Below are 11,368 nucleotides of genomic sequence, written 5' to 3'. Positions count from 1 at the left end.
TGAATCAGCCCGAGCTCATGTCTACTGACATTCCAGAATTCTGAAAGAACAGACCCATGAATTTGCAGGTCTAGTTATCAAGGTGAGCAAGGTACTATATAACTGAAGAATAATGAAGGGGCAGGAGAAGGGAAATAGTGATCCAAGTTACCACATGGCAGCATAGAATCCTAGGGTCAGAAGGGACCTCAAAGGTCATTTGGTCCAATCTCTTGCACAAATGCAGGAATGTTACTTCTAAATCATCCCTGACCAATGGTTTTTGAACCTCTTCCTGAACATCTTCAGTGAGGGAGCTCCTATAACTTCCCTGGGCAGTCTGTTCTACTCCCTCTCTGTTCCAATAGTAGGGATGTTTTTCCTGATATCTAGGGAGACCTTGTTAGAATATGCAGGACTTTGAAGGAAAGAAAAGTTAATGACATAGGTAAATGGCAAATGAGATAAAACACAACATACTAAAGGCAGATTGTGCCAGACCATTTCAATATCTTTCTTTGATAAGAGAACCAGTTTTCTAGACAAGGGCAACATTATAGCTCTGTCTGGACTCATTTAAAGCATTTAGTACAGTACCATACAGGAAACTGTAAGTTAAGCTGTAGAAGACGGGGTTTAGTAGTAGGTCTTTAGTTTGGCTAAGACACTGGCTACTGAGAGGCAACAACTGGTTGTACCGAAAAGGGAAGTAGTATGCTAGAGTGAAGTTGCTAGTAGAGTTCCTTAAGTATCTGTCTTCAGGATGGCTTTATTTTTATTACTGACACATAAAATAGGAGTGTGTTAAAGAAATTTTTTGATTACACAAAGCTGGTAGCTCCTAGAGCTGCTCTAATTAAAGCGCCTGAGGCATCTCATGTATCAGCATCTCCGTGCTTCAAAATGGCGGCAGGGGTGCTTTATCTAAAGCTCATCATATGATAGATAAAGCAACCCCAGCACCTTTTTGAAGTATGGGGGTGCTGATACATGAGATGCAAAGGCTGGCTGGAGCATGGTATTACCATGATCTGTCAGACTCAATTAATTACAGTGCATTGGAGCAGCCTCTGGGCTCATGTATAGGCACCCAGAAGTATTACATTTAATTTTAATGTGTAGACATGCCCAATGAGTAATAGCATTGCTGTACATTGACATCAGTGATGTTGGTATCTGGTCTAAGGGGGCACAAGCAGCAAAAGCTTGAAAACTACTGGTCTAGGAGAAGTTTTAATATGTACATTCAATGAGGAAAATGATTACACAGCAATTACTTAAATAGGACTTTAAATCATATAATCATAGAAAAGCTGGGCTGGTTGGGAAGGCTGGACTTCAGAGGTCATCTAGTTCAACCCCATGCTCAAGGCAGGATCATCCCTGTCTAATCCTTTTTAGACAAGTGTTCATCTAAACTGCTCTTATGTATAAATTTGTAATTTCATGTAGCAGGACCTGGGTGAAGGAAGACAAAAAAGAAAGAAGAAAAGGAGGGAAAACATTTGAGAAGAAACCATTAACAGAAATAGAGAAAAAAGTGGGTTGAGTGCAGAACAGACAGTGAACAGGTTATAATGAGCAGTGGCATAACTAGATAGGAGGGCGATAGGGGCAATGACTCTAGTTGCTGACTTGCAATGGGGTGGGGAATGGAAAAAGTGGCTGCTGCTGGCAGCTGGGCATTCATGATAGTGAATTGGAAATCACCACTTCTGCTTTGCCTTGGATACCTGCTCACATTGCTATGTGGCAGATAATTACATGTATTAATTTACAGTATGTTATGCACCTGTGCCCAATTAACTGCATGTGGGTATTTGACATTATCTACAGGTATTAAGGAACTTAATTTTTTGCTGTGGGTGGGCTTCTGCATTGAGTTCCTACATATGTGGGAGGGGATTAACTTGCTTTAGTAGGAAAGGGAGCATTTTTTATTTAGAATACAATGCTTTATTGTGATTGCTATAGTGAGAGTGGATTATTATAATGTATTGTAGTTTAAATAATATCTGTTTTTATCCCAATTTGTGTAGGTCTGAAGAAAACTTTGTGAGTGCATTTCATGGCATGGTGGTTGCACTCTACAGTTTTTTAAATAGATTTTAATTTGTCAATAGCAAGTTATTCTTGTACAGAATGGCTGACCCTAGTGCATAAAATACTAGCTTTGAAATACCTCAAAGTTTTTTGAGATGCAGGGAATTACATCTACCATTTCCAGTTCCTCTTAGGGTCTTTTTTTTTATTTTCTTGCTCCTTGTTCACATAAGTCTGATGTGGTCATATAGTTGTCTGCCTGATTCCCCTGCTTTTGCCCCTTTTCTACAGTGGAACTACCATACCAGAACTTCCCCCCTCAACTTGCCACTCCCAAATTCCTTTCAGGCGATATTACTATACAGACTGGGTATATACAAAATCAATATTAAGAGCCTAAATCAAAGCCTGCTAAAGTCTGTGGACCAGAGTTTTAGATCAAGCCTCACTTCAGTGTTTAAATGTGTGAGGAATCTCCTTACTGTTGGATGGGAAGGATGACAACATCTCAGCACATCCTGCCCCAACCCTGCTCCTGAATTTCTGCATTTTATATTAGACAGCCATTGGTTAAAAACCAAAACATTCTTAGCAACAGGGACAAGAACCTAGTATCCCCACTCTAAGCAGAGTGTCTCATCATAAGACTTCAGAATCAGGTTCCCTCTTGCCTCTTTTCTGGCCTCACGGGGCTGTTTTCAGCAGCTGAATGTTTCCCCCATGTTCTTAAATAGTTTATAGGCTCCTTGGGAAGTAGGAACTGTGGGCCTGAACCCCCTTGGCCTAAGAAGGGCCTAGATCAGATGTTTCATTCTTCCAAGGTGAACACTCTACCCATGAGGCCCTGAGAGGGAGATTGACCTGGACTATTTCTGGGGGGAATAAATCACATTCTGCTTTCTTCCTGGTCATCTAAGTGTCCAAAGTGTGAAGCATTTGGCATTTTTGCTACTTCTGCATCCAAGGGTATTCTGTAGCTGGATGTGTAGCTCTGCATGCCTGGATGTGTAGCTCTGCATGCCTAGATATGCCTTTCTATCCATTTTGGACTGTAAAGTTGATAGAAAGCTGGTTGGATTGTCAGGCTCAATGGGTAGTAATCAATGGCTCGATGTCTAACTGGCAGCTGGTATCAAGTGGAGTGCTCCAGGGGTTGGTTCTGGTGCCAGTTTTGTTCAATATCTTCATTAACTATCTGGAAGATGGGATGGAGTGCACCCTCAGCAAGTTCACAGATGACACCAAGCTGGGGGGTGTAATAGATACACTGGAGGGTAGGGCCAGGATGCAGAATGAACTAGACAAATTGTAGGTTTGGGCTTAGAGGAGATTTGATAGCAGCCTTTAAATACCTGAAGGGTGGTTCCAAAGAGGATGGAGTTGCTAGACTGTTCTTAGTGGTGACAGATGACAGAACAAAGAGAAATGGTCTCAAGTTGCAGCAAGAGAGATTTAAGTTCATTTAAGCCATGGGGGGGCTGGGAGAGTGGGCGGGGACCGGGGGGCTCATGGCAGAGCCCCCCAAGCAGCAGGGGGGCAGCAGGGATCACTCCCCCTGGCAGCAGCCAGTGAGTGGGTTTTTTTTTTTAAAGATCCAGGAGCTGGAGCTGGTGAGGGTGGGGGTGGGGGTTGGGAGAGTGGGCAGGGGTCAGTGAGTGCTCAGGGGTGCTGGGGGAGCAGACAGGGGTTGGGGACTGGCAGGGGTCCCCCCCATGGTCCCCTCCCAGCTCCTCCAGCCCCTCCTCTCCCACCCCCTACTTACCAGCACGGAGTCCATTTCCCTGCAGCAGCCAGCGGGACTGCCCGAATCTCTGAAGCTCTCAGAATCTTTTCCAAATCAATTCGGAGAACTTCAGATTGATTTGGACCTTTTTATTGGTCTCCCGATTTTATTTGGGTTTGGAGATTCGGCCGCCAAATCGAGCCGAAACTCCTCTGAATCAAATCAGCACCCAAAGCTTTGCACAACCATACTAGAGAGGTGGTGGAATCTCCATCCTTGGAGGTCTTTAAGGCCTGGCTTGACAAAACCCTGGCTGGAATGATCAGCAGCCAGTGAGTGGGGGCTTTTTAGTTGGAGATGGTCCCCAAGCCGGGGGTTGGACTAGATGGCCTCCTGAAATCGCATCCAACCCTAATTTTCTGATTCTATGACAACTACAAAGTTGCACTGATTATTTGCATTAGAGGCCATAGCCCTACATGTGTCTACACGAGGACATGTAGCCGACTTAGATGCCTGAAAAAGTAGCTGTCCAGAACCCATGACTGCTGAAGTTAGACTAAGGATGGGAAAGAGGCTGTTGCCTCATTTCCACCATAGCTCAGCAGCTAGGGGCAAACTCTAGGGATGCTGAATGTCCTGATTTCCATCCTCCTTCCTCCACAAGGGTTTTGAAACCTTGTCCACTTGCTAGCATGGCACACCACAGGTCAGCTATTACTCATGCTCTTTTTGAAGCTGAGCCACTAGCATAGTCCTTGGATAAAGTGGATGGAGAGCAGTACAAGCTTCTGTCTTGTTGACTAGAATACACAATCTCCTACCTTCCAGGTGAGCATCACCTTATTGAGCCGTACACACTGTCTGTCTTCCTTCCTTCTGATGCCACATATCTCCCCACAGACCTCTTTATAATAGTTACCCAAGAGACCAGCTTCAAAAGGAGTGTCAGAGAAGAAACCTGTTAGTAGCTGACTTGTGGTATGATAGCTTGAGTGCTGTGTTGAGAAATCAGGAAGAACCAGGTTTAAACCCCATTTGGTTGAAGGGAACTCTGGCTGTCCTGATTAGTCCCCTGGTATTCAGCTTTGTGGAGGGAAAAATGAGAACACTTTTTCACTTTGTTGTGTAGGTGTGCAGGGCTACACACTCAGCAACAGAATACCCCTGGCTCTGTATGTGCTAAAAATGCCCTGTGAACATTCAGGACAGAATTGAATGCTGTACTAAGTGCCCAATTTTTGCTAAAGTCCCATTTAGGCACCTACAAGAATAATTTAGATCTAGCTCTATAGGCTTAATGGAAGGTCAATGTGTTCACTGGGTGCTTGTTAAAAAAATGCTTACCTTGAATTTGTGAAAGTTTACAATAAAATACTTATTCAAGTCAAGTTAAAGGTAGTAGATATCTCCCCGCTTCTGGGGGTGTATTACTGTATTCACAGGATAAAATTCACCTACATGTAAGCTATGAACCTAATCCTTTTGGGCTACCCTCCCGTATAACAAATATTAGATAGTGGATACAATGAAAGGCTTTTTATGAGAAAGAAATGTGTTTAGTAGTTAATTTTTTACTTCAGGGAACAAAAGTTGGTGTTTGTTCTGTAGTAGTTCAGTCACTACTGTTGCATGACGCGCACACAGGGATTATAAGTGTTGGTTAGAAGGGTCAATAAATATTGTGCAAGTTCCTCTTTCTAAGCATGAAATTTCAGTTGGGAAATCCCCAGAGCACACTATAAAAAGGCTCACCTAGTCCCTTTTCATCAGACCTGTTTGCAGAGAAGATGAAGTGCATAGAAGTGGCCGTGTTGTTTGTCCTTGTACAAGCTGCAATTCCACACAATGCAGCCTTTGCCAGGCTAGTAAATACGGTAAGAGGCTGTATATTGTATTCTTTATTCCTCCTGCTATTTAGATTGCTTTAGTATCTTTTAAAATTATCTTAGGGAAATTTTGAGATGTCTGCTTCATTTTTAGCTCTTGATATATGGAGAAAGTATATCTCCCCTAACTAATGTGCAGGGATTTGATTATAAATTTGAAAACTAGCCACAGTTTTATAAACTCAAAGCCAAATTCTATGTCTTGTTAGTCAAGTACAAGACGACTAAGTATCTGAGTAGATTTTATATACACAAAGTAGCTTAGAATCATAGGATCATAGAAAATAGGGCTGGAAGGGATGTCAAAAGGTCACCTGATCCAACTCTGCTTAAGGCAGGGTCATCCTTTCCAAACCATCTCAGACAAACTTCTTACTAGCTAGTGTGTGCGCCCATGATTGGCTCATACCAAAACCTTTTTTAATGAATACTAAATTTGTTAATAAAATGGACTTTCACCCATTAATAAGGAAAGGGATACTTTGAAAATGTCAAAAATATTTTAGTTTTGAATTTTCAAAATGAAACATTTTGGCTTCCTAATTCAATATGTCATTTTGCATTTAAAATGATCTAAATTAAAAAAAAGAAAAACGAGGACATAACTCTCCAACATAAAATGAAACATTTTGTTTTAGGTCCAGTGAAATGTTTTGGGAGACTCCAAAATAAAATTTCTGATTTTTTTAGCATGCTTAAAAATTGGAAAAATATCTGTTTTGATTTGATTAGAACCATTTTTCCCTTCAGATTTTACCACCAAACTGAAAAATCTATTATTCTACTTTCCAGATATGATAGGCATTGGAAGAGCTTTGAACTCAAGTGGTAAATTCAGCCTTGAAAGAGAAATTAATGTTTTTAGTTGCTGGACCATTGAGCAGAGGCATTTTCTTGTAGGAACAATCAAGGCTAAAGTAAAAATATGATGATAAGCTGAGGCTGGGGAACTAAGTATGTCAGAAGTTTCTCATAATTGTGCTCATCCTTCAGTACACCATAATTTGGGGAGATATTTGTAAAATTGATGATACCTGTCATAACTCTTGTGCTGATTGCTATCAGTCCCCCATATGATTACATGGCCTGACAAATGAGTACAGCGGCCAGACAAAACCAGAATATTTGCATCTGTTTTAAAAAAGGCTCTTTTCCAGCCATGCATCTCAGCTTTTGGGAAGGTAATGATGATATAAATATGAATTGGACACAGAAGTGGCCACATTTTAAGAGGCTTTTAATTTTTTTTTTCTAGACTTCTTATCCAACTACAGTGGCTCCAGACTTGATTCATCCTGAGGAAACAACTGGCCCCTACCCTCACAGTACACCAGTGGTAAAGCCAGTGTTTATTATTCTTGCATAAGACAAAGTAGACATCAGAGCTAGGATGCAAAATTCAGAGATTCACAGATTCACAGAAGTTCAGGGCTGGAAGGGACCTCGTGAGATCATTGGGTCCAGCCCCCTGCTCTGGGTAGGAAAGACTGCTGGAGTCAAATAACCCCAGCAAGGTGTGCATCCAGGTGTGTGAGACGAAAAGAGCTATGCTCTAGGTTTTTATGCACAAGATTGGAAAGTGGGTTATTTAGAGGTTTAATATCTGCTCTAATTCCAAGTCAGAAACAGAATTTTCCAACTGGTTATCTAAAACTGGCTTAAGCTTCATAGATTCATAGATGTTAGGGTCGGAAGGGACCTCAATAGATCATCGAGTCCGACCCCCTGCATAAGCAGGAAAGAGTGCTGGGTCTAGATGACCCCAGCTAGATACTCGTCTAACCTCCTCTTCGGTTGTTAAAACTGACCTGCTAAGTTCCTAGGGGTACACCCACAGAGGGGTTAACTTAATCCTAACTGCCACTTTATACACCTAATTCCAAAATCTTTAGAATCATAGAATGATAGAAAGTTAGGGTCGGAAGCGACCTCAGGAGGTCATCTAGTCTAATCCCCTGCTCAAAGCAGGACCAGCCCCAACTAGATCGTCCCAGCCAAAGGTTTGTCTAGCTGAGTTTTGAAAACCCCCAAGGATGGAGCTTCCACCATCTCTCTGGCTAACCTGTTTTAGTGTTTTACTACCCTTCTAGTGAGAAAATTCTTTCTAATATCTAACCTAAACTTCCCTTGCTGCAACTTGAGACCAATGCTCCTTGTTCTGTCATCTGCCAGCACTGAACCTACTTCCATCACCTTTCGAACCCCCTTCAGGTAGTTGAAGACTGCTATTCAGTCTCTTTTCAGTCTCCTCTTCTCTAGACTAAATAATAGGGGTGTGTGAAGCGAGCCCTATTTGAATTGGATTCAGATTCGGCCCGAATCCAGAACAGTGATTCAATTAATTGATTCAGATCACTGTTTCTGATTTGATTTGGCAGAATCCAAATCTGAAGATTCAATGCTGATTTGGAGAATCAGTGACTTGGACACAGACACAGATTTAAAAGTTTTTTCTACATAGCTTGAGGTACCAGCATAGCTCGTGATCACTGTGAAGCTGGGGCATATGGAGTGTTCCACAGGAGTGGGGGGTCTCCACGTGCTCAGCAGTAAACCCAGAAGTGGATCGGAAATACTTCTGGTCCACTTCTGGGTCTGCTGAGGAGCGCACTGGGGGGGCCCACCTGTGCCCCCCTGGCTTGGCGATCGTTCATGGGGGGACCCTGGGTGCCACCCCCAGACCCAGGAGGCACTAGTCACCAAGCTGGGGAGGCATTGGGGGGCCCCCCAACATGCTCCCCAGTGGACCTTGAAGTGTTGGTCATCTGGTCTACTTCCGGGTCTGCTACTGAACGCGCTGGGGAGCCCCCCGTGCTTCTGTGGGACACTCCATGCACCCCAGCATTACAGCATTCACGAGCCGCCTGCTACCTAGAGGTATGTAGAAAAAACATTTAAAGTTGTGTCTATGTCCAAATCTCCGAATCTCTCCAAATCGATTGGGAGGGTTCCAGTTTGATTTGGAGAGATTAAAGGGTCCTGTGATTCAATTTGGATTTGGAGATTTGGCCACCAAATCGGGCTGAATCTCCACTGAATCAAATCAGGGACTGAAGCTTCGCACAGCGCTACTAAATAAGTCCAGTTCCCCCGGTCTTTTCTCATCAGTCATGTTCCCCAACCCCCTCACCATTTTTGTTGCCCTCCGCTGGATTCTCTCAAATTTGTCCACATCCTTTTTGTCATGGGGGGGCCCAAAACTGAACACAGTACCCCAGATGTGGCCTCATCGGTGCTGAATAGAGAGGAATTATTACTTCCCTTGACCTACTCGTAACACACCTACTAATGCAACCCAGTATGCTGTTAGCCTTCTTGGCAACAAGGGCACACTGGTGGTTCATATTCAGCTTCTTATCCACTGTAACCCTGAGGGCCCTTTTCTGCAGAACTGTTGCCCAGCCAGTCAGCCCCTGGCCTGTACCAGTGCATGGGATTGTTCCATCCTAAGTGCAGGACTTTGCACTTGTCCTTGTTGAACCTCATGAGATTTCTTTTGCCCCAGCCCTCCAATTTGTCTAGGTCACTTTGAATCCTAGCTCTACCCTCCAGCATATGTGCCACTCCCCCCAGGTTGGTGTCAACTGCAAACATACTGAGGGTGCACTGTATGCCATCTTCCAGGTCATTGATGAAGACATCGAACAAAACTGTCCTGAGGACTGACCCCAGGTGGACTCCATTTGATACCAGCTGCCAACTAGACAATAAGCCATTGATTACTACTCTCTGAGCCTGATGTTCCAGCCAATTTCCTATCCACCTTACAGTCCATTCATCCAGCCTGTACTTCCTTAGCTTGCCTGCGAGAATGTTGTGGGAGACTGTATCAAAAGCCTTGCTAAAATCAAGGTATACCACATTCACTGGTCTGCCTGCATCCACAGAGCCAGTCATCTTGTCATAGAAGGCAATCAGGTTGGTCAGGCATGATTTGCCCTTGGTGAATCCATGCTGACTGTTCCTAACTTCTTTTCCTCCAAGTGCTTAGAAATGGATTCCTTAAGGATCTGCTACATGATTTTTCCAGGGACTGAGGTAAGACTGACTGGTCTGTACTTCCCTGGATCCTCCTTTTTCTCTTTCTTAAACATGGGCACTATGTTTGCCCTTTTCCAATCATCTGGGACCTTTCCTGATTGCCGTGATTTTTCAATGGCTCTACAATCATATCAGCCAACTCTCTCAGAAACCTTGGGTGCATCCCATCTGGCCCCATGGACTTGTACATATTCAGCTTTTCTAAGTAGTCCCTAACCTGTTCCTTCACCACTGAGGGCTATTCATGTCCCCTCCAAACTGTGTTACCCAGTGCAGTAGTCTGGGAGTTGCCTTTGCCTCTGAAGACAGAGGCAAAAAAGGCATTGAGCACTTCAGACTTTTCTGCATCCTTTGTCACAAGGTTGCCCCCTTCATTCAATAAGGGACCCACATTTTCCCTGATCCTTCTCTTGCTACCAACATACTGGTAGAAACCCTTTTTTTTACCCTTGACATCCCTTGCTAGCTGCAGCTCCAATTGTGCTTTGGCCCTCCTGACTTCATCCCTGCATAGCCGAGAAATGCTCTTACATTTTCCCCAAGTTTCAACTTCTTATAAGCTGCCTTTTTGTGATTTAGTTTACTAAAGAGTTCCCTGGTAAGCCAAGCTGGTCTTCTGACATACTTGCTAGTCTTCCTGCATATCAGGATGATTTGTTCCTGCACTCTCAGTAAGGCTGCCTTAAAGTACAGCCAGCTGTCCTGGACTCCTCTTCTCCTCAGTATGACTTCCCAGGGGATCTTGCCCATGAGTTCCCTGAGTGAGTTGAAGTCTGCTTTTCTGTAGTCCAGGGTCCTTACTCTGCTGCTCTCCATCCGTCCTTTCCTCAGGATCCTGAACTCAGTCATCTCATGGTCACTGCTGCCCAAGTTACCATCCACTTCATTCCCCACTAATTCTTCCCTGTTTGTGAACAGCAAGTCAAGAAGAACACGGGCCCTAGTTGGCTGCTCCAGCACTTGCACCAGAAAGTTGTTCCTAGCACTCTCCAAAAACTTCCTGGATTTCCAGTGCACTGCTGTATTGCCCTTCAGCAGATGTCAGGGTGATTGCAGTCCCCCATGAGAACCAGGGCCTGTGATTGGAAAACTTCTGCTAGCTATTTGAAGAAAGCCTCATCTACCACTTTCTTCTGGTCTGGTGGCCTATAGCAGACCCCCACCATGACATGACCCTTATTTCTCTCCCCTCTAACCTTAACCCAGAGACTCTCAACAGGCTGATCTCCAGTTCCATACTGGAGCTCTGAGCAATCATATTGTAGATGCCTAAGTCTTCGCAGTGGATATATACCATTTAAATCCTGAAGGTGCTAAGTTATTGGTGTCCTAGCTTACACATGCCCTACCTGCTATAGAGAAAGGCAGAAAATCCCATGGTCAGTGTCAAGCTGACCACGAGGTAAAATTCCTTCTTGATTCCAAATATGGGAATGGGTTTGACTCTAAGTGGAGAATCAAGACTGTCTAGCCTCTGGGTTGGTTAAATCAGTTCCTGCCAGTTCCTTCAGTATCTTGGGATGAAGTTCATCAGGTCCTACTGATTTGAATTCATTCAAATCAATCAAAAACTCTCTAACGGTTTCTTTTTAAGCATCTGCATTTCTCCTTCTTCCTCTACATAATTTTTATTAGCTGCCTGATTGCAAGTTTTTTTTTTGAAGACTGAGTCAAAATTGCTATGAGGCAGCTC

General features: G+C 43.7%; 1 protein-coding gene across 1 annotated transcript in view; it reads left to right on the top strand.

The window, feature by feature from the left end:
* Window positions 1-5,512: 5,512 nt before the first annotated feature.
* Window positions 5,513-11,368, top strand: part of OLFM4 (olfactomedin 4) — a 29,377-nt gene continuing 23,521 nt past the window's right edge. The window contains exons 1-2 of the mRNA XM_014608335.3: window positions 5,513-5,622; window positions 6,890-6,970. Of these exons, the coding sequence (XP_014463821.1) occupies window positions 5,536-5,622; window positions 6,890-6,970 (168 nt within the window). The 5' untranslated portion in view covers window positions 5,513-5,535. The remainder of the gene's footprint in view (window positions 5,623-6,889; window positions 6,971-11,368) is intronic.

Source organism: Alligator mississippiensis, chromosome 1, assembly GCF_030867095.1.
Source record: "Alligator mississippiensis isolate rAllMis1 chromosome 1, rAllMis1, whole genome shotgun sequence".
Classification (NCBI taxonomy): domain Eukaryota; kingdom Metazoa; phylum Chordata; order Crocodylia; family Alligatoridae; genus Alligator; species Alligator mississippiensis.
Note: the sequence above shows the minus strand (reverse complement) of the source record. Positions and strands in the feature narration are given on the sequence as shown.